General features: G+C 59.8%; 1 protein-coding gene across 5 annotated transcripts; it reads left to right on the top strand.

The window, feature by feature from the left end:
* The first annotated feature begins 159 nt into the window (after positions 1–159).
* Positions 160–22,613, top strand: PCNX3 (pecanex 3). 5 transcript variants are annotated; one of them, XM_007984576.3, is made up of 35 exons: positions 160–1,286; positions 1,644–1,831; positions 2,066–2,165; positions 2,288–2,327; positions 2,429–2,524; positions 2,758–3,885; positions 4,352–4,475; positions 4,569–4,747; positions 5,154–5,244; positions 5,641–5,776; positions 7,016–7,176; positions 8,299–8,452; positions 8,738–8,770; positions 9,008–9,179; positions 9,284–9,394; positions 9,737–9,828; positions 9,983–10,092; positions 10,249–10,354; positions 10,496–10,588; positions 10,748–10,898; positions 11,752–11,896; positions 12,223–12,400; positions 13,407–13,515; positions 13,631–13,760; positions 14,169–14,227; positions 14,328–14,543; positions 15,158–15,411; positions 19,306–19,536; positions 19,718–19,821; positions 20,155–20,302; positions 20,401–20,631; positions 20,713–20,987; positions 21,358–21,491; positions 21,575–21,873; positions 21,950–22,613. In XM_007984576.3, the coding sequence occupies exons 1-35, from the start codon at positions 1,134–1,136 to the stop codon at positions 22,148–22,150; spliced, it is 6,132 nt and encodes a 2,043-aa protein (XP_007982767.1). In that variant the 5' UTR covers positions 160–1,133; the 3' UTR covers positions 22,151–22,613. The 5 variants fall into 5 exon arrangements, with proteins under 5 accessions (XP_007982767.1, XP_007982858.1, XP_007982950.1 ...); XM_007984667.3 differs by having other exon boundaries at positions 185–1,286; positions 4,355–4,475; XM_007984759.3 differs by having other exon boundaries at positions 185–1,286; positions 4,572–4,747.
* The last annotated feature ends 217 nt before the right edge of the window (positions 22,614–22,830 follow it).

Below are 22,830 nucleotides of genomic sequence, written 5' to 3'. Positions count from 1 at the left end.
AGAACTTTGCCCACGATTGGATTCAGAATAGCTGAGTCGCCCTCACAACCTCTGGATAGGGCTGCCCCAATTGCTTTGAGTCTGTCACTTTAAGAAAGACGACGCTATCCTTTTTCGACTATTCCTGCCTGTTCCGGAAGGTTGTTCTCTACACCCTAGGTCTGAGCTCTGACCCGGAAGTAGACGCCGCTGGGAGACGAGAAACGATCAGGACGTAGGAGGTCCAGCATTAAAGGGGGCGGACCGAGAGGGGCGTGCTTCGTTAGTGCAGAACACTCGCTGCAACTAGGGGAGTCCACGCCTCCATCTTTTCCCCGTCTCCTGTAACTCATTGGAAGAGCTGTGCGCCAATTACTTGCCGTTACCCAATGGCTACTCAACTCTCTCTTTGGTTCCGCCCAGTGGTCTACCCTGGCTTGGCGACGCCTGGGTCTACGCATGCGCCCAAACGCTTTTTCGCATGAACTTGCTTTAGTTCTGGACTCTGCGCACGCCCAAATGGCACCCCTCGCGTCCTACCGCGCCACCACCTCTCTGCGCTTGCGCATTCATGCCGTCAAGTTTTCCTTTTCCGGGTCCCAATTGGAACCGTTGGGCGCATGCGCCACTGCAGGCTGGCGGCTCGCGGCTCCTTCTTCCGGCCTCCTCCTTAGGCCGGCACCGGCAGAAGCCGGGCGAGCGCGGAGCCCCAAGCGAGTGACCTGCGACCCCGGAAGTGGACCCCAGATCCTGGGGTTCTCCCTGGTCCGGAGGCTAGAGAGCTGTCGCCTGCACCCCGGGAGCATCCACCCCACGCCCACCTCTGGATGCCGCCGACGGGTGCCCGGCCCGTGCCCCGCGCCTGCCTGACGGCTCGGCCCCTCGGAGCAATTCTGGGCCACGAGTGGGGACGCGGACCCCGCCCCTGATGCAGCCCCACCCCCGCGTCTGGGCCTTGCACCGCTGACTGTCCCGGTCGGCCCCGCCCCCTGCCCGCACCCTCGCGCGGCTGAGCCCCCCCTCCCCCGCTGGGGGAGGCCATGGCGTGAGCGTGAGGCCGGGCCCCGGGGCCCTCAGGCGCCAGACGGGGCATGGGCCGGGGGCCGCCCCCATGAGGGTCCCGGGAGTGGGGCGCGCGCAGCAGCGGCGGGGCCATGGGGTCGCAGGTGTTGCAGATCCTGCGCCAGGGGGTGTGGGCCTCGCTCACCGGCGGTTGGTTCTTCGACCCGCACCAGAGCACCTTCTCCAACTGCTTCCACCTCTATGTCTGGATCTTCCTGCTCATCTTTCCCTTCTTGCTGTACATGGTGAGACGCCACGGCCACCTGTAACTCCAGCCGGGAGAGGGAGGGCAGCCTGGCAGGGATTCGGGGCCGTGCCCTGGGCTCTGGGACGTGGAGAGAGAGGAATCACTGCAGAGTTTGGGTCTGCGTGGAAGAGGCCAAAGTCTACCTTTCTTGGATCGAGTGACCTTGAACCCCACACTTAATCTTATCCAGCTAAACAGAAGACAGAGCTCCTTGCCGAGGGCTGTGTAGTGGTTGTGTGCAGAGGTGATGAAGTTTTCTAGTGAGTCTGTGAATCCTAGCTATGACGACGATGGCAGCTACGTCCTGTAGTGGCAAGGCTTTGTGAAAAGGGACCTGGTTTACTTTCATCTTCAGGTCCTGCCTCCCAGCTTGATGGTGGCCGGCGTGTACTGCCTCGTGGTGGCTATCATCTTTGCTGCCATCAAGACCGTCAACTATCGGTTGCATGCCATGTTTGACCAGGGCGAGATCGTGGAGAAGCGCAGCTCTACCGTGGGGGAGCTGGAGGAAGAGCCTGCCCAGGGGGACAGCAATCCGCCCAGGTGGGTGGGGTAGGGACTGTGCTGGGGATTGAGGGGTTTTGGTGCCTGGGCCTGAACCTCGCAGGGTGGAGTAGGGACTTAGGGAACATTGGCTCTCTGAGTGAATGTGAACACTTGTCTCGTGTTAGCCTAGGAATTGTAAAGTGACTTCTGAAGAAGAAGCAGTGACAAAGATGGAAGTAGCATACACAGAGGAGAGGTTAGCTCAAAGCTGCTGTTCTTTTTCACTGCCAGGGACCCCGGAGTGGAGATGACAGTGTTCCGGAAAGTCAGTTCCACACCCCCAGTGCGCTGCAGCTCCCAGCACTCTGTGTTTGGCTTCAACCAGGTCTCGGTGAGTGGGCCTGGACTTCAGCTTGTCCTGCTGTTCCTCCGCGAGCCAGTCCCCACTGTGGGTGCGTCCTGAGCCTACTTCTTGCCTTGTTTGCTCCTTCACGCCTCTCTCTGTCTACTCAGGAGCTGCTGCCCCGAATGGAGGACTCTGGGCCCCTCAGAGGTAGGTGGCTGCTCTTTAGGGTTGGAGCATAGTGCTGTGGAACAGGGGCTGGCATGCTGTGCCAGGGGGTCCTGCTGACACCTCTGGGGCCGTGGTTGCAGACATCAAGGAGCTGGTGCGGGAGCAGGGCAGCAACAATGTGATCGTGACCTCTGCCGACCGAGAGATGCTGAAGCTCAGCTCGCAGGAGAAACTGAGTGCGTGGGCCTTATGGGGCTGAGGCTTGTGGGCTAGACCAGCTGTTTTGTCATTGAATCCCCTCAACTTTGGCTCCATTTCGGGTCTGCTCTGTATTCCTCTGTGGGACCTCCCCAGTGTGCTGCTGTGGCTGGGCTCTCAGGAAAAGTACAGAGCGTAAGAGCCCCCTTAGCACCAGTTTCTTTTGCAGAAAACCCTTTTTCTCATTTTCTGTCTCCCATTCTTCTGGCAGTTGGAGACCTTCCCCAGACGCCTCCAGGGGCTGTCCCAGACCCCTCTCTTCCCAGTACAGACTCTTCAGAGCCTTCCCCCCTGGCTGGAGATGGAGCGCCCTGGAGTGGGAGCAGCATGGCTGACACTCCCATGAGCCCCCTCCTGAAGGGGAGCCTCAGCCAGGAGCTGAGCAAGAGCTTCCTGACCCTGACCCGGCCTGACCGGGCCCTGGTGAGGACCAGCAGTCGACGGGAGCAACGCAGGGGGGCAGGTGGCTATCAGCCCCTTGACCGGCGGGGCTCAGGGGAGCCCACGCCCCAGAAAGCGGGCTCCTCAGACTCTTGCTTCAGCGGCACTGATAGGGAGACATTGAGCAGCTTCAAGAGTGAGAAGACCAACTCCACCCATCTGGACAGCCCCCCAGGGGGGCCAGCCCCTGAGGGCAGCGACACAGACCCACCCTCTGAGGCTGAACTGCCTGCCTCGCCAGACGCCGGGGTCCCCTCAGATGACACGCTGCGTTCCTTTGACACGGTCATTGGAGCAGGGACACCACCGGGCCTGGCTGAGCCGCTCCTGGTTGTGCGGCCCAAGGACTTGGCCCTGCTACGGCCTAGCAAACAGCAGCCATCCCTGCGAAGACACTCTCCACCTGGCCGTGCCCCTCGACGGCCCCTGCTTGAAGGTGGGGCCTTCTTTGAGGATGAAGACACCAGCGAGGGCAGTGAACTGAGTCCGGCCTCCAGTCTCCGATCGCAGCGCCGCTACAGTACTGACAGCTCCTCTTCTACTTCCTGCTACTCCCCTGAGAGCTCCCGGGGTGCAGCAGGGGGACCCCGGAAGCGGAGGGCCCCCCATGGGGCTGAGGAGGGAACTGCTGTGCCCCCCAAGCGGCCATATGGGACCCAGCGGACGCCTAGTACCGCCAGCGCTAAAACACATGCCCGAGTGCTGAGCATGGATGGGGCTGGGGGTGATGTTCTGAGGCCCCCACTGGCTGGCTCCAAGGCTGAGCTGGAGGCCCAGGTTGGGGTGGAGCAGGCTGCTGGTGAGCCTGCTGCGCTGCCTGCTGAGGCCCGAAGGGGACCTGCTGCCAACCAGCCCGGCTGGCGGGGGGAGCTGCAGGAGGAAGGTGCCGTGGGGGGAGGTGAGTACTGGCTGTAGAGGCGGGCTGGGGGACGTGAGTTACGGGCTTGGGTTTGGGCAAAGGGCAGGTAAGAGTGGACCTGGTCAGTGTCAGCTCAGCCTCTGTCGTAGGCAGCAGATGGATGTGGGCCTGGTGATGATTGACATTGTCTGCCAAATCTCTTAGACATGGGTTCAGCTACCTGCCTTCACATCCTTGGTTAGCACCTGAGTCTTTGTTCCCTGAGGACTCTCATCATCCACACTCATCCTCCCACCACCAGCGGGGTGGGGCAGGGCAGATCAGTGTCATCCTTGTTTGCAAGTAAGGAAACTGAGCAAGGGGCTATGTGACCTGGCTGGGCCCCAGAGCCGGGGCATGGTTGTACCAGGCTTTTAGCTTCCTGGCGGAGCACCATCTCCAGCCTTACTCCCCCAGCCCTGTCTGAGCATCTGTCACTTACCCTTGGGGACCTCTCTCTGGGCAGCAGCTGAGGAGACTGGCAGGCGGGACCGCTCAAGCAGTGTGAGGCGGACCCAGGCCATTCGGAGACGCCACAATGCAGGCAGCAACCCCACCCCTCCAGCCTCTGTCATGGGCTCGCCTCCCAGGTGAGCACCCTGCCGGCTGGGCCGAGGGGCACCAGGGGCCGGGGAGGGCCCACGAGCTCTAACTGGCGCTGACCTGGGGCTGACCCTCTCCAGCAGCCTGCAGGAGGCTCAGCGGGGCCGGGCTGCCTCTCACTCCCGGGCGCTGACGCTGCCCTCTGCGCTGCATTTCGCCTCTTCACTGTTGCTCACCCGGGCCGGTGCCAATGTGCATGAGGCCTGCACCTTTGATGACACCTCTGAGGGTGCTGTGCACTATTTCTACGATGAGAGCGGTGAGCCTTCCCCAAGCCCGTTGGCCCGGTGCCTCCCCGCCCTCCCCCAACAACCTGAGTCCTCCCAGCAGTGGTGCTTCCTCAGCCCTGTGGCGGGTACTCTGCTAATTCTGCCAGACATCATCCTTGCAGCCTCTCTGAGGCACGGTGTCTTTGTCATCTTTTTCTCTGCTGATGAGGAAATGGAGGCTCAGCCTGCAGTACAGGGGAGATCTAAGGCCAGGGCAGGTGATTGCTGCGCCCAGGCTCTTGACCTGTAGGCCCTTTCCTGTCCAGAGGCTGGGCTGCCCTCTCAGAGGACACAGCATAGGGTTCTGCCTCATTTGATGGGTCTGGTGCCCACATGAGCCGGGCCTTGGTGCTCCTGTCTCTGCCACGCTGCATCATCTCCCATACCCTGCCCCAGGTGTGCGGCGTTCCTATACCTTTGGTCTGGCTGGAGGCGGCTACGAGAACCCTGTAGGGCAGCAAGGGGAGCAGGCAGCTAATGGAGTCTGGTGAGTTCCCAAGCCTGGCCTCCCAGGCCATTGTCTTGGTGGCCTGCATCTCTGGGCAGTTCCCTGAGCCTGGAGTTAGCTCTCTTCCTGCTGGGTTGGCAGAGGCAGCTCAGACCTGCAGGGGGAGGATGGGGAGCAACAAAGGACAGACCTCCTCGGGTCCCTGGCTCCATGACACTCCAGGCAGGAAGTTTCTAGGAAGCTCAGGGCACAGCCTCAACACTCGGGCCAGGGCCTGGGAGGGAGGCACTTCTGCCACCTGACCCCAGCACTTTTGTCCCTTGGGTCCTGGTTGGTCTCGGGCACAGACTGCCCCTCCTGCCTGGCCTTGACTTTGACCCCACCCAGCCCCAGGGCTTGCCTCTCATGGGATCCTGATGGCTGCTGTTCTCACAGGGACAGACATTCACATTCCTCCAGCTTCCACTCAGCTGATGTCCCTGAGGCCACAGGCGGCCTGAACCTGCTGCAGCCGAGGCCTGTGGTTCTGCAGGGCATGCAGGTGCGCCGGGTGCCCCTGGAGATCCCGGAGGTGAGGAGCGGCCGGGGAAGGGCCGTGCCAGTGGGGCATGATGGGGTGGGCAGATCACTGAGTCTGGCCTGTATAGAGAGCTTGTCCAGGTGCCCCAGGAGGAATGGGCTGTGCTGAGTGAGGGCTCCAGGGGCCCTATTCTATCCTGACCTTTGATGCTGGCAGAGGCTCTGAGTCTGAATGGCTGGAGAAGTCAATTATTTGTTTATTCTTTGAATATCTCTGGAGTATATTCCTAACTCTGGAGGGGCCCACGGTAAACAGGGGCTATGGGTGTTAATGATGATACTTGTGGAAGTGGCGGTGTTCTGTTGGCAAACAGGGACCCCGTGGTGACTCTGCTGCTGCGTGCACTGTGCACATGTGGATGCTGGAGTGCTCTCTGTTAACATTTCTTGTCCCAGTATAGTCATAAACAGTGTTCTCTGTTGCTCTTAAGGACATCACAATTTGGACAGTAAATTTATGTGCTTAATCTATTAATACCAGAAGTGCTAAGAATGCATAAAACACCATCTCAGAGTTTAAAAAATGATTATGAAAGCGTACCCGGCACCTGACCCTCAAGGCCACAGATAGGTTGAGCAACCCCCAGAAGCTCCCATCTGTTCCCTTCTGGTTCATTTCTTCCTCGTAACCATGTCAAGTGGAATCGTGGCTGGCGGCCACCTCCAGAGGGAAGGGCTGTGCACCTCTGGCTCTCTGTTTTATCCTTGGAGCCCAGTACAGGGCCGGGCCCATAGCTGGGGCCCCACAAGTGCTTGTTGAGTGAAGGATACAACAAATGAGAGAGGTCAAGTCATGTGCCCAGGGCCTCAGGGCTGGCGTTGGCACCTAGGCCTGTCCTCAAGGCTGAGCTCTGTATGCACTCTTGGATGGGGTAGTCAGAGTGACAGTGACAGGCCCTGTCTGGGAGGAGGGTAGCATTTGTGCCAGGTCCCAAAGGACAAGTGGATTTCCTTGAGCTTCAGCAGAGGTGGCAGAGTCTGCCTGACTGGGGAAGACAGGCGTGGGAACTGGTGACTCTAGGCAGCCCCTGCAGCTGTCGGGCCACATCCTGGAAACCTGGAGAGAGGAGGAGCCCTTTGGGATGAAGGGTTCGGGTGGAGTCTGGGGCCGCTAGATGGGGGCCTTTATGTGCTGATGGAAATGGTCAGCCAGGCTGGTGTGCTGAAGGGGGGTAACAGTAGACGGTGTGTGGGGTGGCGGGGCTGATGGCCGCGGCTGTGGGGACTGCAGTTTGACCTGCTGGACCAGGACTCCCTGCACGAATCCCAGGAGCAGACGCTGATGGAGGAAGCGCCACCCCGGGCCCAGCATAGCTATAAGTACTGGCTTCTCCCTGGCCGCTGGACCTCTGTGCGCTACGAGCGGCTTGCCCTGCTGGCTCTGCTGGACCGGTGAGTGTCCTGCGGCCTTGGCCCCCAATTCTTGGAAAGCCCCTGGACCTTGGCTCCCCAGACTCTCTACCTGTGGAGGAAGGCAGGCAGCAGAGAGCCTGACTCGGGGGAAGCTGAGGGCGTGTTGTTGGCTGGAGTCTGTAGTGGTGGTTCCTATGGTTCATTTGTGGTGTAAAGGGGTGGCCAGGTGGGTGGTGCTGTATTAAATCTGTCTATTCCAAAGTCCTGCTGAAAAAAACTCTTTTTTTGAGACGGAGTCTCTCTCTGTTGCCCAGGCTGGAATGCAGTGGCATGACCTTGGCTCACTGCAAGCTCCGCCTCCCGGGTTCACGCCATTCTCCTGCCTTAGCCTCCCAAGTAGCTGGGACTATAGGCACCCACCACCACGCCTGGCTAAATTTTTTTTTTTTTTTTTTTTAAAGTAGAGGTGGGGTTTCACAGTGTTAGCCAGGATGGTCTCAATCTCCTGACCTCGTGATCCACCTGCATCTGCCTCCCAAAGTGCTGGGATTACAGGCGTGAGACCCCACTCCCAGCCATCCTATTCACTTTTTTGTATTAGCTTCTGTTGATTTGAAAATCGAGTGCTGTAACCTAGAAAAGCTCACAGACCAGTTATCTCACCTTTCCCATTTCTCAGAGGGGACACCGAGTCCCAGAAAATCTGATAGAGAAGTCAGATGACTTGCCCATTGTAGAGAACTTGGGCCGAGAGCCCGTGTGCCTTCCCATCCGTTTGGGTTTCTCTAGATACAGCGACTGGGTGCTGGTCCCACGTGCATAGCGTTGCACGCCCGAGATAGCATGCACGATGTAGCTGCGTGCAGTTAACTCAGCCTCAGCTGGGGATGGGGGAATCCCGGGAGTGATGGCACCCTGAGCTCTCAGCCCTCGATGTCCAGAGTGGGCAAAGATTGGGAAGGAGAGAGCAATACAATGGTCTCTGGAACAGGTGCTGCCAGGCCGCATCCTCAAAGTTATAGGTGTTTGCATCGTCAGAGTACAAGGGTCTGGCATGGGCAGGGTCCCAGAGCTGGGCCTTTAGGGCAAGGTCCATCTCCCCCACTGCCCCACTGGAAGGTGAGGCCGGATGGGCATGCCCTGACTTGGCTGTCCCTGCAGGACGCGGGGAGTGCTGGAGAACATCTTCGGCGTGGGCCTGAGCAGCCTTGTGGCCTTCCTGGGCTACCTGCTGCTGCTCAAGGGCTTCTTCACCGACATCTGGGTCTTCCAGTTCTGCCTGGTCATCGCCTCCTGCCAGTACTCCCTGCTGAAGGTCAGGCTGGGCTCCCTGTGTTTCCTTCCGCACCCAGCTTTTCCCCGAGATTGCCCTTCCCACCACTTCAGTTTTAAGGGGTATAAGCTAAAAGGTAGATAATTTGCCTAAGATTCCTTAGAGCCGGCCAGCTCTTTTACAAGCAAGAAAACTGAGGCTCAGGACAGTTCGGGGGCCTGACCTGGTCACTCATAACTGCCTAGTGGTGGAGCTGAACAGGTCCGGGGCCTCTGACCATCCCGTGGGCATCGGCTCTAGTTGCCAACGTAGCCCTGTCTCTTCCAGAGCGTCCAGCCTGATGCGGCATCCCCCATGCACGTGAGTACCCATGGAGCAGCGCCTCTGGCCAGGAGGCCCCGGGAGGGGCTGAGACCAGGTGGGGAGGAGGGTAGGGCATGGAGGGCTGGGGCTCCCTCGTCCCTCACCTCCATCGCCCCCACCTGGCCAGGCTCTCCGGCTTGGACCCAGGGCCAGGCCTGGGACCCTTGAGTGTGTGCATGTGCCAGAGGCGTGGCCAGTGGGGGAGACCCAGCTCCTCATGCGCTGACCCCTCAGGGCCACAACTGGGTGATCGCGTACAGCCGGCCTGTCTACTTCTGCATCTGCTGTCTGCTCATCTGGCTGCTGGACGCCCTGGGCTCAGCTCAGCCCTTCCCACCTGTCTCCCTCTATGGCCTCACGCTTTTCTCCGCCTCCTTCTTCTTCTGTGCCCGAGACGTGGCCACTGGTGAGGCTGGGGCAGGGATGAGGTGGCCCAGGAGAGTGAGTCCCTGAGGGTGGGCCGCGGGAAGCCAGCAGGCTGACTGGGCCTTCGTGTCCCCTCCCTACCAGTGTTCACTCTGTGCTTCCCCTTCGTCTTCCTCCTGGGCCTCCTGCCCCAGGTCAACACCTGCCTCATGTACCTGCTGGAGCAAATAGATATGCATGGCTTCGGGGGCACAGGTATGATGCCCACAGGTGGCTCCGGGGTGGGGTCCGTGCGGAGGCCCCGGAGGGCCCTCCGATTGGGTCCTTGGCTCCACCCTTGCGGAACCTTCTCCCTCGTCTGTACTGCAGACTCAGGGTTTCCGCCCTCTCCTCTCTCCTTCCCTCCCCAGGCAAGTGGTTTAAATCTGAGAATCTTGGAAGCTCTGAAGGCCCCTTGGGGCTTGGAGCAACAGAGAACAATGGACTGGGGGTGCCGTTCCAGGGAGGCCAGCCTCTGGGAGTTGAGGGGAAGTGGGGCTAGGGTTGAGGTGGGTACCTGCAGGTGAGAGCTGGGCTGTACTTCTCCCTTCCACACAGCTGCCACCAGCCCGCTCACAGCAGTCTTCAGCCTCTCCCGCAGCCTGCTGGCCGCTGCCCTGCTCTACGGCTTCTGCTTTGGAGCCATCAAGGTAGGGGTGGCTTTCGAGGTGGGGGCATGCTGCAGTGCGTAGGGATGGTTGGGGTGGGGCTGTGAACTGGGCTCAGCAGTGGCTTCTCACATGGGGGCAGCCCGGACTCCATGCTTACCTCACCTCCCCTGACCAGCATGGATTCTCTCCCCAGACTCCGTGGCCAGAGCAGCACGTCCCTGTCCTCTTCTCAGTCTTCTGTGGTCTCCTGGTGGCGCTGTCCTACCACCTGAGCCGGCAGAGCAGCGACCCCACCGTGCTCTGGTGGGTTCCCGCACGCGCCTGTGCTCGCGCTGGTGTGTGTACTCCGGGTCGTGTGTTTGTGTCTGCACAGTAGGGGTTTGTGGTCTGTGCATGTGCCTGTGACTGGGGCTGGGGGGAAGAAGGGGCGTCCTCCTCCTGACTCTTCCTCACCTCCAGGTCTCTGATCCGGAGCAAGCTCTTCCCTGAGCTGGAGGAGCGCAGCTTGGAGACAGCCCGGGCCGAGCCCCCGGACCCCTTGCCGGACAAGATGCGCCAGTCAGTGGTGAGGGGGCGGGGGGTGGGGTTCTGTGGGGAGGTGGTGACAAGTTCTGGGGGTACTGGGAGGGGCATGTCCAACCTGGGCTGCTGGGCAGCTGAGTGTCTCTCCTGGCCGGGCAGCTGAATGTCTCTCCTGGCCCTGCAGCGTGAGGTCTTGCACTCCGACCTGGTGATGTGTGTGGTTATCGCCGTGCTCACCTTCGCCATCAGTGCCAGCACCGTCTTTATTGCCCTGAAGGTTTGTGTGGCATGGGCCGCCGCTGCCTCTCACTGTCTTGGTGGGAGCCTGCTCGATCTGAGCACCCTGGGCAGCCCCTCCCCGGCTTGTGCCAGGTGGCCCTCTGTGGCCCCTTGGTCTGCTCCCGTCGGCTGAGCCTCTGGCCTCTCCCTCCTGCAGTCGGTGCTGGGTTTCGTGTTGTATGCACTGGCTGGGGCCGTGGGCTTCTTCACACATTACTTGCTGCCACAACTCCGCAAACAGCTGCCCTGGTTCTGCCTGTCACAGCCCGTGCTGAAGCCGCTGGAGTACAGCCAGTATGAAGTGCGTGGTGAGTTCCTGCCCCTGATGGTCAGGCCTGGGCAGTGGTTCAGGCTGCAGCCTGGCTGGTGAGAGCTGTGGTCCTCTCAGCTCAGGAGTGCCAGCAGGGGGCACTCACTGGCCACACTACCCTTTCTGCACCCTCCCTGCCCTCTGTGTCCATGTTGCCCTGCTGCGCTCTCCACCTACTCTCCTCCCCATGCCCTGCTGTGCCCTTCCCTTGCCTGCATTGCCCTGGTCCTGCCCTCCTTGCTGTCTGTGAGGAGACGGAAGAATTAGAACCCCAAGGCCCTGAAGGGATCTCTTGTCCAGAATTAAACATTGGTCATCAATGGACCAGAGCTGCCTGGAGCACATTGTTACTGGGCTGCGTAACATTTTTTTAAAAATCCTGGAGCCTGTATTTTAGCATCTTGATCTGAGATATGAAGATCCACGTTTCTTGAGTTTTTCTTAAACGACAGAAGATTCTGCCTCCCGGACTAGCATCCGTCTGTGGCTACAACCAGCCTGAACCGAGGGATCTGCCCTTTACAAGGGCCCAGCTCACGGGCTTACTGTGCAATCAGGCCCTAGCCAGCCTGCTGTACGTGGGTGTTTGGGATTTCATCATTGGCCTTGTTTTTGCAGACAGCAAAGCAGGGCAGAGCACCCACCATAAAGCAAGCCTCGATGTGCTAAGTGGCATGTGGAGCCCTTTCCCTGCTGAGGCTCGTTGCTCTCGTTTGAGCTGCCACAGATCAGCCCTCCCCCCAGAGTCTCTGAGGACTCAGGACAGCACAGCCTGCCCTCCTAGGGAAGGACTTCCACAGGGAAGGTGGGCGTGTGGAAGCCAGGTACTGAGTCCTGGCCTCTGCACACAGGTGCCGCCCAGGTGATGTGGTTTGAGAAGCTGTATGCTGGCCTGCAGTGCGTAGAGAAGTACCTCATCTACCCAGCCGTGGTGCTCAACGCCCTCACGGTGGATGCCCACACAGTCGTCAGCCACCCGGACAAGTACTGCCTCTAGTGAGGACCACCCCACCCTCAACGATCCCATCACCCACTTTCCCTTCTGATCCATGGGGAAACTGAGGCCTAAGAGGAAATGAGTCACGTCTAAGGTTGCTCAGCAAGCTAAAGCAGAAGTGTTGCCTCTTCAAAAGCAAATGTGTTCCCACCACTCCCTTTGGAAGGGAAGGGACTAAGAGTCACGGGGCCAAAAGAGCAGGGGTCAACCTGGTAGAGCAGAGGCCAGGGGTTGCTCTCCGGCCAGAGTAGGCAAGGGATGGGACACCTATACCCACTGCCCCTGGTCCCCTACCAAGCACCTGATGCCTGCCCCTCACCCACAGCTGCCGGGCGCTGCTGATGACCGTGGCTGGGCTGAAGCTGCTGCGCTCAGCCTTCTGCTGCCCTCCGCAGCAGTACCTGACGTTGGCCTTCACTGTCCTGCTCTTCCACTTCGACTACCCGCGCCTCTCCCAGGGCTTTCTGCTTGACTACTTCCTCATGTCCCTGCTTTGCAGCAAGGTGAGCTGGTGGCTGTGGCCCAGACGCCAGGCTGCCCAATGGGAGCAGAGCCAACTTCTGCCTGGCTGGGAAGAGAATTTCCTGAGGGCCTGTGGCCACCGCTCTATCAGCCCCATGGGTCTTTGCAGCAGCTTCTCAAGGAAGGGGTTACTTCCATCCTCTACAGAGAGGAAGCTGAGGCTGAAGGAGGTTGAGGCACTTGCCTCAGGTTTTCAGAGAATTGGCGGTCAGCCAGGATTTGAACCCAGGCCTGTCTGACCCCACGACCACCTTCTCAGAAATGGTTAGGGTAATCAGGACCTGGCCTTACCCTCTGGATGCAAACCTCTGAGTTCTGCACCCCTTTGCCACCCTGGATCCAGAGCAGTCAGAGCTGAGTTTCGGAAGCTCCTAGTGCCTTGGCGTGTACAGGTGCTCTGCTGGCTGTGACGTTGCCAGGGCTTGGGGGGCTCTTTGAACTAAGGACCATTCTCCTGCACTCTACTGGAGGCCAAAGGCCTCTTGTAGTCTACTGGAGAAAAAGGCAGGCCTGAGCCTTTTTCTCCCTCACGTGAACATTCTGTTCTTGTTTTCTGGCCTGGCCCAGGCTGGTGGGCATCCACACTGCGTACCCTCTGAGGGCAGGGCCTGTGGCTCTCCTCGACTTTCAGTACTATAGTCCAGCTTCAGCCTCACCGGTGACTTAGTGGCATGACCTGAGGAGGTCATTTACCTTCTGTATCTTCTCTGAACTTCAACTTTCCCATTTGTGAAATGGGGCCAGCAATAGGAATAAGAAGCTCACAGGGTACTTGTATGAACTAAATGGTCACTGCCCTCTTAGAGCTCAGGCAGGGGTTGCTAATGGTGTCAGGTGCCTTGAGCCATGTCCAGAGCACAAGGGCTGATAGTAATCTTGAGCTTGGCCCCAGTGGGATGACCCAAGCCTCTGAATGGGGCCTGGCATCCAGGGGCTTCCATGAGTGACCCTGCATGTCTTTTTTCTTCTCCCTGTTGGCCCTGCCAGCTGTGGGACTTGCTGTACAAGCTGCGTTTCGTGCTGACCTACATCGCGCCCTGGCAGATCACCTGGGGCTCGGCTTTCCACGCCTTTGCCCAGCCCTTTGCCGTGCCACGCATCCGGCCTGTGTTTGGGTGGGGTTGTGCAGGGAGGGCTGTGGCCTGGGGCAGTGGGGGGTGGTCGGGGGCTGGGAGGTCCTGTTGCCCGCTGCCTCCTTGACTGTAGCTCAGACTCGGCCATGCTGTTCGTCCAGGCCCTGCTCTCGGGGCTCTTCTCCACACCTCTCAACCCGCTGCTGGGCAGCGCCGTCTTCATCATGTCCTATGCACGGCCCCTCAAGTTCTGGGAGCGTGACTACAAGTGAGTCTCACAGGAGGCGGGAGCACGCCCAGCAGGACAGGAAGGGAGGGGTGTGGAGCCCAGGCTGGAGGCCACCCACAGAGGGGCCCACAGCAGGTATGGGAGGACTTGGGCACAGTGGGGACACTTGAGGTGGTGGATCTGATGCGGGCAGAGCCTGCACCAGGCTAAGGCCTCGGGCTCACAGCTTGGGGATGGTGGGGTCTGGGGATGAGCCCAGCCTCCCTGCTTCCTGGCTGTGTGTCCTGCGTGAGTCCCTTCATGTCCCTGAGCCTTAGTCTCCTCATCTGCCTGCATAACGGGGCTGTCCTGGATGGCGTTGGCCTTGTGGCACAGGGAGAGCATGAGCAGGGTGCACCCTCTCTTCACCTTCTTGGCCAACCGCCTTGTTGCTCTCTCTCTGAACAGCACTAAACGTGTGGATCATTCCAACACCCGCCTGGTCACACAGCTGGACCGGAACCCTGGTGTGTACCCAGCCATCCAAGGGGCTTTAGGGCAGGGCCTCCCTGGGGAGGGAGCCTCGCTAACTTGTCACGTTGTCCGTTTGCCTGTCCTGGGTCCTAGGCGCTGATGACAACAACCTCAACTCCATCTTCTACGAGCACCTGGCGCGTTCGCTGCAGCACACGCTGTGTGGGGACCTGGCGCTGGGCCGCTGGGGCAACTACGGCCCTGGCGACTGCTTCGTCCTGGCCTCCGACTACCTCAACGCCCTGGTGCACCTCATCGAGGTTGGCAATGGCCTCGTCACCTTCCAGCTGCGTGGCCTTGAGTTCCGGGGTGAGCCGCAGGACCAGGCTCGGGTGGGCAGGCACGGCTCGGGCCTGACATGGGAGCTGTGTTCAATAGCACATGCGAGTGAGGTCCAGTCCAGCTCTGCCCAGGCTGGCAGGTGGCCTTGGGCAAGGCACTCCTCCTCCCTGGGCCGCGTTTCCCAGTCTGAGCAATGAGGTGGCAGGGTCTCTTGGCCAAGCCCTGTGCCTGCCCCAGCTTTAGGTCCCAGTGACTCTACAGGTCACTGCAGTAAGGGCCTGGGCCTGGAGGTCTGAGTTCTCATGCCCAGCCTGCTCTGTGGTCTCAGGCTTGGCCCACGGATTGGGCGCCATGAGCGAGCCAGCTCCTTCCTCTCAGGAAGACGTGTGTTGAATGCCCGAAGAGTGCAGAGGGGCCAGACCCAGTGTCCCTGCTCCCTCCTGCCCTGCCCTTGGATGCTGGGAGTTGGAAGGGGACAGGCAGGCGCTCCTTTGTGAATGTTGGCATCCAATAAGGTTGACTCCCCTGGCGTCCAGGGGGGGAATGGCAACAGGCCTCTGATGCCATGTTGGTCACTCTCCCAGGACGGGGCAGGTAGGGATTGTTCTTGCGGCTCCTGACTGCACACCCCTCCCCAACAGGCACTTACTGCCAGCAGCGCGAGGTGGAGGCCATCACCGAGGGTGTGGAGGAGGACGAGGGCTGTTGCTGCTGCGAACCCGGCCACCTGCCACGGGTCCTGTCCTTCAATGCCGCCTTCGGGCAGCGCTGGCTGGCCTGGGAGGTGACAGCCAGCAAGTACGTGCTGGAGGGCTATAGCATTAGTGACAACAATGCTGCCTCCATGCTGCAGGTTTTCGACCTCCGCAAGATCCTCATCACCTACTACGTCAAGGTATGGCGGGCAGGCGCGGCCAGGCAGCAGGGCCCCTGCTGGTGAGCGCTCGCTGACCAGAGGCCCCAGTACCCCTTTCTGGGTTGTTGGGAACCTGTTTTGTCCAAGGGAAGCCAAGGCCTCAGAGTTTAAGTGTCCCCTGAGGTGCCACTGCCAGACCTCAGGTTACAGGGGCTTCTATGGCCATATGGCTCTGATAGGTTCCCAGGCAAGGAAGGCTTGCTTTGGGCAGTGAGTATGGGGCAGGTGGGCAGTTGCAGAGGCCAGCCTTTGAAACCACCTGCCCCCTGCCCCCAGCTCACCCAGCACAGAGCAGTGGTAGAGCTAGCAGTTGTCGCGTTAATGATCATCATGGGAGCGGCTGCCTGAGCAGTAGCATTTGCCTTGGGTGGGCGCTATGCTGGACATCTCTCCTGAGCTGGGTAGAGTCCCCCTACTCTTTGAGAGGGGCCCTGCTGTCTCACAGATGTGGAAGTTGGCTTGCAGAGGTTCCAGAATCTGAAGAAAGTGGCCAAGCCAGGCTTTGAACCCAGGCCAGCCCTCTGAGCCATGGAGCTTTCCTGCCTCAGCCTCGGGGCTCTGAGCCAGGCCTGAGGATCTTGAGCTACCTCTTGGGGATGGTGGGAGTTGCTGAGGCAATGTGAGGTGCATAAGGAGCCCTGGAATGGGTTTTGATCAGCCTGGAATGTTTCTTCCCTGTGTGCCTCAGCTTACCCCTTGGGAAGTGGGGGTTATTGCAGTTCTCTGAGACGGCAGAAATGTTGAGGCTTCCCCAGGCATGGTGGCTCATGCCTGTAATCTCAGCACTTTGGGAGGCCGAGGCAGGTGGATCTCTTGAGGTCAAGAGTTTGAGCCTAGCCTGTCCAGTGTGGCGAAACCCCATCTCTACTAAAAATACAAAAAAATTAGGTGTGTGTGATGGTGGGTGCCTGTAATCCCAGCTACTCAGGAGGCTGAGACAGAAGAATCGCTTGAACCTGGGAGGCAGAGGTTGCAGTGAGCCAAGATCGTGCTACTGTACTCCAGCCTGGGCGACAGAGCAAGACTGTCTAAAAAAAAAGAAAGAAAAGAAAAAAAGAAAATTTCAGGCTTGTGGTGCCCAGAATAAGGGTACTGGGAGTGGGGTGTCCTGCTGGTCACAGTCCAGGGTCCCACACGCCTTCTTAGGATCTGCCTTGGCACTCCCTATGTTGGGCTCGGGGGGTGGCCTATTGGGGCCCAGGTGAGCCTGCCACCTGCCACCTGGTTCTCTCTGCAGCAGTTTCACGCGCTGATGGCTGGCCTTCTCTAAAGGACATCCTGTCCACACCACGTATCAGAGGAGCTGTCATTTCTTTGTCATTCCTTCTGCCCTCCCAGCCACTCCTAGGCAAGGATTTGTGAGACCACCCCCCTTTCATCAAGAAGGAGGCTGTGAGGCCGGGCGCGGTGGCTCAAGCCTGTAATCCCAGCACTTTGGGAGGCCGAGATGGGCGGATCACAAGGTCAGGAGATCAAGACCATCCTGGCTAACCCGGTGAAACCCCGTCTCTACTAAAAAATACAAAAATCTAGCCGGGCGAGGTGGCGGGCGCCTGTAGTCCCAGCTACTCGGGAGGCTGAGGCAGGAGAATGGCGTGAACCCGGGAGGCGGAGCTTGCAGTGAGCTGAGATCCGGCCACTGCACTCCAGCCTGGGCGACAGAGCAAAACTCCGCCTCAAAAAAAAAAAAAAAAAAAAAAAAAAAAGAAGGAGGCTGTGTCTAGAGAGGGATATTCCCAGTCCCAGGTCACCCAGAGGTGATGGCCCAGTCTACCTTCCGGTCCCATCTTGAGAGAGGTGCCCTTGCCCAGGTTGCCCCGCTGTGCCTGCCAGGCCAGGGCCAGCAGGTTGAGATGCGCCCGGCCGGGTCTCTTGTCCCATGGGGAAGCTGACTTGCCACATCTAAGGCTGCCTCAAAGGCTGGGCAGAATTTGAGTCTGGGGGAAATGCTTGGAGGACCTGGGGTGGCTCCGCTGAGGATGTGGACTGAGGGTGAAACTTGGAAGGACAAGTCAGGGCTGCCGGGGGTGGGGCAGGGGGAGGCGGGTGTGCTGGAGAGCTTGGTGCATTTGGGGAAGTGTCACAGCTGCAGGGATAGGTCCTTTCCAGCCTTCGAGGTTGGCCAGTCAGGGCAGAGCCCCTCCTGTTAGCTTTGCCCTTCTCGTGGGAGTCACTGGGCTCTCAGACCTGCTCCTGCAGCTGGGAAACCACAAGAGTCGGAAAAGGCACCATGGCTTGAGGCTGCACGGAGTCCGGGCAGTGCTTCCAGGGAAGCACCTTGGGCAGAGCCCAGCTTGCAGTGAGCGCTCACGGGCGGAGCCGCTGCTAGTATTGTCCCCGTCTTCAGTTTCCTCCCGAGATGACTGTGAGTGTGTCAGAGAAAAGGATGGCGCTGGTGAAGGTTAACCAAGCACCTGAGCACCTGATATGTGCCAGGCAGCTCCTCCCCCTGTACCCGAAACTTTTCTTTTTTCTTTTTTTTTTTTTTTTTGTTGAAACAAGGTCTCATTCTGTTGTCCAGGCTGGAGTGCAGTGGCGCCATCTGGGCTCACTGCAATGTCCACCTCCCAGGTTCAAGCAATCCTCCCATCTCAACCTCCCAGGTAGCTGGGACTACAGGCGTGCACCACCACGTCTGGCTAATGTTTGTATTTTTTGTAGAGATGGGGTTTCGCCATGTTGTCCAGTCTGGTCTTGAACTCCTGGGTTCAAGCGATCCTCCTACCTCCGCCTCCCGAAGTGCTGGGATTACAGGTGTGAGCCACCCTGCCTGGCCAAAGCTTTTCTTTTCTGGGTCTTTTTAGCAGCTCTGGTAAAAAGCTGGATTGTAGAGGCAAGCTGTGGGCAAGAAGGTCAGTCTGGAGCGGGTCTGCCCTGGCAAAGGGCCTGCCCCATTAGCTCCATCTCAGGGTGGCACATGGAATCTTCGTCACCTCACTGCCTGCCCTGCCAGCCTTAACCTGCCCATGCATCCTGGTCATGCCAGCTACCTGCCTTTCAAAGCTCCTGTACATTTGCCCAAACCCCTGCTTATAACCAACAGGGCCTTTTAACAAGAGGTCCAGGAGCCCCCAGCTTTGGGTACCAGGTGTGCCCGTGGCTTCTTTCTGAGGCAAGGCCTGATGTCTGTCATGCTTCAGCTGCCTAAAGGGATCTGTGACCCAGGCACTCTGAGGTAGGCCCAATACTACAGCCTGCCCTTCCGGGCCCGAGATCTGGATCCCACAATGTCATGATGGGGAAGGTCTGGTGTTCAGATTGCAGTTCGTCTGTCCTGCCCGCTTTGCTCCCCGCCCCCCGCCCATGTGATGTTTGGATGCTCCTTCGCTCGGGGTTCTGTTTGTGCAGGAACACCAGCCCCTGCTGTTGCCCCACCCACAGGCTACACAGGCACTGAAGGTTCACCTGAAGGCCTCACCCCAGGGTCGAGGCCGGCCCGAGGCGGGTGGGGGACAGGGTTCAGGGCAGGTGGGGCCGTCCCCACCTTGATGACTTGGAAGCTGAGGTGGTAAAGGTTGAGCATGATGATCTTGTTCTCAGGGGCTGCCATCTGTCTGAGCCTCATATTTCTCATATAAACGGCATATTCTGGCCAGAGGCAGGCAGATGCTTCCTGTGAGTGCTGGTTCCAGCACAGGACTTACCACTCTGTAAGTGGGTGCTTCCTGGTGACTTTGTTGCTCCTCCTCCCTGGCTTAGGGGAAGGAGCCAACTTGCCTGGTTGCTCTTGAGAGCTGAGATGGCTTTAGGAGCGGGGCATCCCAGAAAGCAGACTTCAGCTCAGTCTTGGGGAAGAGCCTCTGAACCTCCATGCTTTCTTCTCCAGTGGCCAGGGCTGGGACCCCGGCCTAACGCCTGCCCCTCCTCTCCCAGAGCATCATCTACTACGTGAGCCGCTCACCAAAGCTGGAGGCGTGGCTCAGCCACGAGGGCATCGCGGCAGCCCTGAGGCCTGTGCGGGCGCCCGGCTATGCCGACTCAGATCCTACCTTCTCTCTGAGTGTGGATGAGGACTATGACCTCCGCCTGTCTGGCCTCTCGCTGCCCTCCTTCTGCGCAGTGCACCTCGAGTGGATCCAGTACTGTGCCTCCCGGCGCAGCCAGGTCAGGCTCCACTACCTGAGGCTGCCACCTGGGGCTGTGGGACCTGGGCTTCCCTGCCTCCCTTCTCCCTATTTGGTTTCCTCTCACTCTGAGCCTCCCTTGGCCTGGGCCCCAGCCCCCACTCCAAGTTCCCTGTCCCAGGTCTGAGCTGGGCTCTGGGACGGGGGTCCTTATGCCACAGCCCGTGGACCAGGATTGGAACTCCCCGCTGGTCACGCTGTGTTTTGGCCTATGTGTGCTGGGCCGCCGGGCCCTGGGGACAGCCTCTCACAGCATGTCTGCAAGGTGAGTGCTTGGGTGTCCCACTGGGCCTACTGCCGTCCCCACCCCACCTCTTCCACGAAGAGCCTTGTGGTCTCTGGCCGCAGTGGCCACAGAAACTGCAGTGGCCCTTCCTATTGGGGTACCTCTTCTCCCATGGGCAGGGCACTTCCGGGTCATGACCTTGCCTGCTCCTCAGCGCTCTGTGAGAGACATGGGCAGAGATTGGCCTCTTTGTCAAGATGGGGAAACTGAGGCCCAGCGTGAGGAAAGGCCTCTGCTTGGATCACTCTGAAGCCTTACCCCTGGGTCTTCGACACCTCTCTCTTTCCCCTCCCTGTTCTTCCTCCCACTTAGCCTGGAGCCCTTCCTCTACGGCCTGCACGCCCTGTTCAAGGGGGATTTTCGCATCACCTCCCCACGCGACGAGTGGGTCTTTGCCGACATGGACCTGCTTCACCGCGTTGTGGCGCCTGGGGTTCGCATGGCCCTCAAGCTTCACCAGGTGGGGGAGGGGTGTGCCCAGCAGCATGGGCAGGTGGGGAATGAAGCCTGTCTCTAGGGCAGGGGCCACTGACCCCGGTCCCCCGTCCTCCCTACCAGGACCACTTCACGTCCCCAGATGAATATGAGGAGCCAGCAGCCCTATACGATGCCATTGCGGCCAACGAGGAGCGGCTGGTCATCTCACATGAGGGTGACCCAGCATGGCGCAGCGCCATCCTCAGCAACACGCCCTCCCTGCTGGCGCTGCGCCACGTCCTGGATGATGCCTCTGATGAGTACAAGATCATCATGCTCAACCGGCGCCACCTCAGCTTCCGAGTCATCAAGGTTGGGCCGGCTCCACCTGCCCTAAGCCCTGCCCCCAAAACCCCTTGGGCCAGTCCCCTGACCCTGGCATGTGGCTCTCAGGTGAACCGGGAGTGCGTGCGCGGCCTGTGGGCCGGGCAGCAGCAGGAGCTGGTGTTCCTGCGCAACCGCAACCCTGAGCGTGGCAGCATCCAGAATGCCAAGCAGGCGCTTCGCAACATGATCAACTCCTCCTGTGACCAGCCGCTGGGCTACCCCATCTACGTGTCGCCTCTCACCACCTCGCTGGCTGGCAGCCACCCCCAGCTACGGGCGCTGTGGGGTGGCCCCATCAGCCTGGGTGCCATTGCCCGCTGGCTCCTGCGCAGCTGGGAGAGGTGAGGCCTCGGGAAGGGGTGACGTGTGGCACGGGAGGAAGCTGAGGTGCAGTACCTCCTTCCTGGGTCTCAGAGGGAGGACGTGCTGGAGCCAGGGCTTGAATCCCGAGAGATGACCCCCTCCCAGAGCTGACCTGCCCCTCCTAGATGTCAGCTTAGCCCCAGAGCTAACAGTGGCCTTTAGCCGTCAAGCACTGTTGACAACGCACCCTCAAAAGACTCTGCAAAGTAGGTGGCAGCTTCTTAGAGGGGAGGATCCTGGGGCTCAGAGGTATTAGATGACTTGTCCTGGGGCTGAGGATTCATGCTTGTGAGGACTCTGGCCTCAGCCATGTCCCTCCTGATCCTTTTTCTACCTCCCCACCCCCAGGCTTCACAAGGGCTGTGGTGCCGGCTGCAATAGTGGCGGGAACGTGGATGATTCAGACTGTAGCGGGGGCGGTGGCCTGACTTCCCTCAGCAATAACCCTCCCATGGCACACCCCACGCCTGAGAACACGGCAGGTGAGCAGGCGAGGCTGGGCTGAACCCGTGGGTGAGAAGTGCAGCCCAGCTGAGGTCTCTGCTGTCTTATCTGTCTCCTACAGGCAATGGTGACCAACCCCTCCCACCAGGCCCTGGCTGGGGGCCGCGGCCCTCCCTGAGTGGCTCTGGTGATGGGCGGCCCCCACCTCTGCTGCAGTGGCCTCCCCCTCGGCTCCCTGGACCACCCCCTGCATCGCCTACCCCCACAGAGGGTCCCCGGACCTCACGGCCCCCTGGTCCTGGTCTCCTCAGTTCTGAGGGCCCCAGTGGGAAGTGGAGCCTGGGGGGCCGGAAGGGGCTAGGAGGATCTGATGGGGAGCCAGCCTCAGGTAGCCCCAAAGGAGGTACCCCCAAATCTCAGGTAAGGCACCTGTGGGAGGGTTGGGTCACAGAAGGCTAAGGCCTGCTCATCTGCCAACCTCTCTCCCCTCCCCCAGGCGCCTCTAGACCTCAGCCTCAGCCTCAGCCCGGATGTCAGCACTGAGGCCTCACCCCCCAGAGCTGCCCAGGACATTCCTTGCTTGGACAGCAGTGCCCCTGAGAGTGGCACCCCTACGGGTGCCCCGGGCGACTGGCCTGCCCCTGTCGAGGAGCGTGAGAGCCCGGCTGCCCAGCCCCTGCTGGAACACCAGTACTGAGCTACGTGGCGCCCACTGGACCTCCTCCTAGGACTCAGTAACGGACCTGCTCTGCTGCCTCTCTGCTGGACCACAGAACTGAGTGGCTTTGGCCTCCATGTCTGAACCCTGACCTCTGGCTGCCTTGGCCAGAGTACCAAAACTGAATGACCCAGACCTCTGACCTTGACCCCTGATCTCTCTCATCCCCAGTCCAGGGCCTGGGCTCCCCAGATGGAGGCAGTGAGCCTCCCAGCCAGACCCTAAGAGCCAAACCATGGGCTGGTCCCTCTTGGAACCCGTGGTCAGGACCACCTCAGCCCCTGGGCCTGCACTGACTGCAGGGGTGGCCCCCTTGGCCTGGACCTGGGGCCTGAAGTGTGGGAAGGGTGGTTTCTTTATTTCCTTTTTTTTTTTTTTGGTTCTTTTTTTTTTTTTTTGTGCTTCGGAGACATCAGAATTAATAACACTATTTTTGATTTTGGTTGGCAGTTTCTTTTTCTACCTGGGAATGGGTACGATAGTATGGGTGGCCATGTTGGGATGGACAAGCACACAGAGGGGTGAAGAATGTGAGGCTGAAGTCTGGTAGATATCAAGGGCAGACCAAGGTGGGGTTCAGGTAGAACCGGGTCCTCTTCCCTGCAGGACTGCTCCCTTTTCAAGCCTTCATCTGAAGGGTAGTGTCTGCCATTTCCCAC

This window comes from Chlorocebus sabaeus, chromosome 1 (genome assembly GCF_047675955.1).
Source record: "Chlorocebus sabaeus isolate Y175 chromosome 1, mChlSab1.0.hap1, whole genome shotgun sequence".
Taxonomy (NCBI): Eukaryota; Metazoa; Chordata; class Mammalia; order Primates; family Cercopithecidae; genus Chlorocebus; species Chlorocebus sabaeus.
This window is presented reverse-complemented; position numbering and strand designations above follow the sequence as displayed.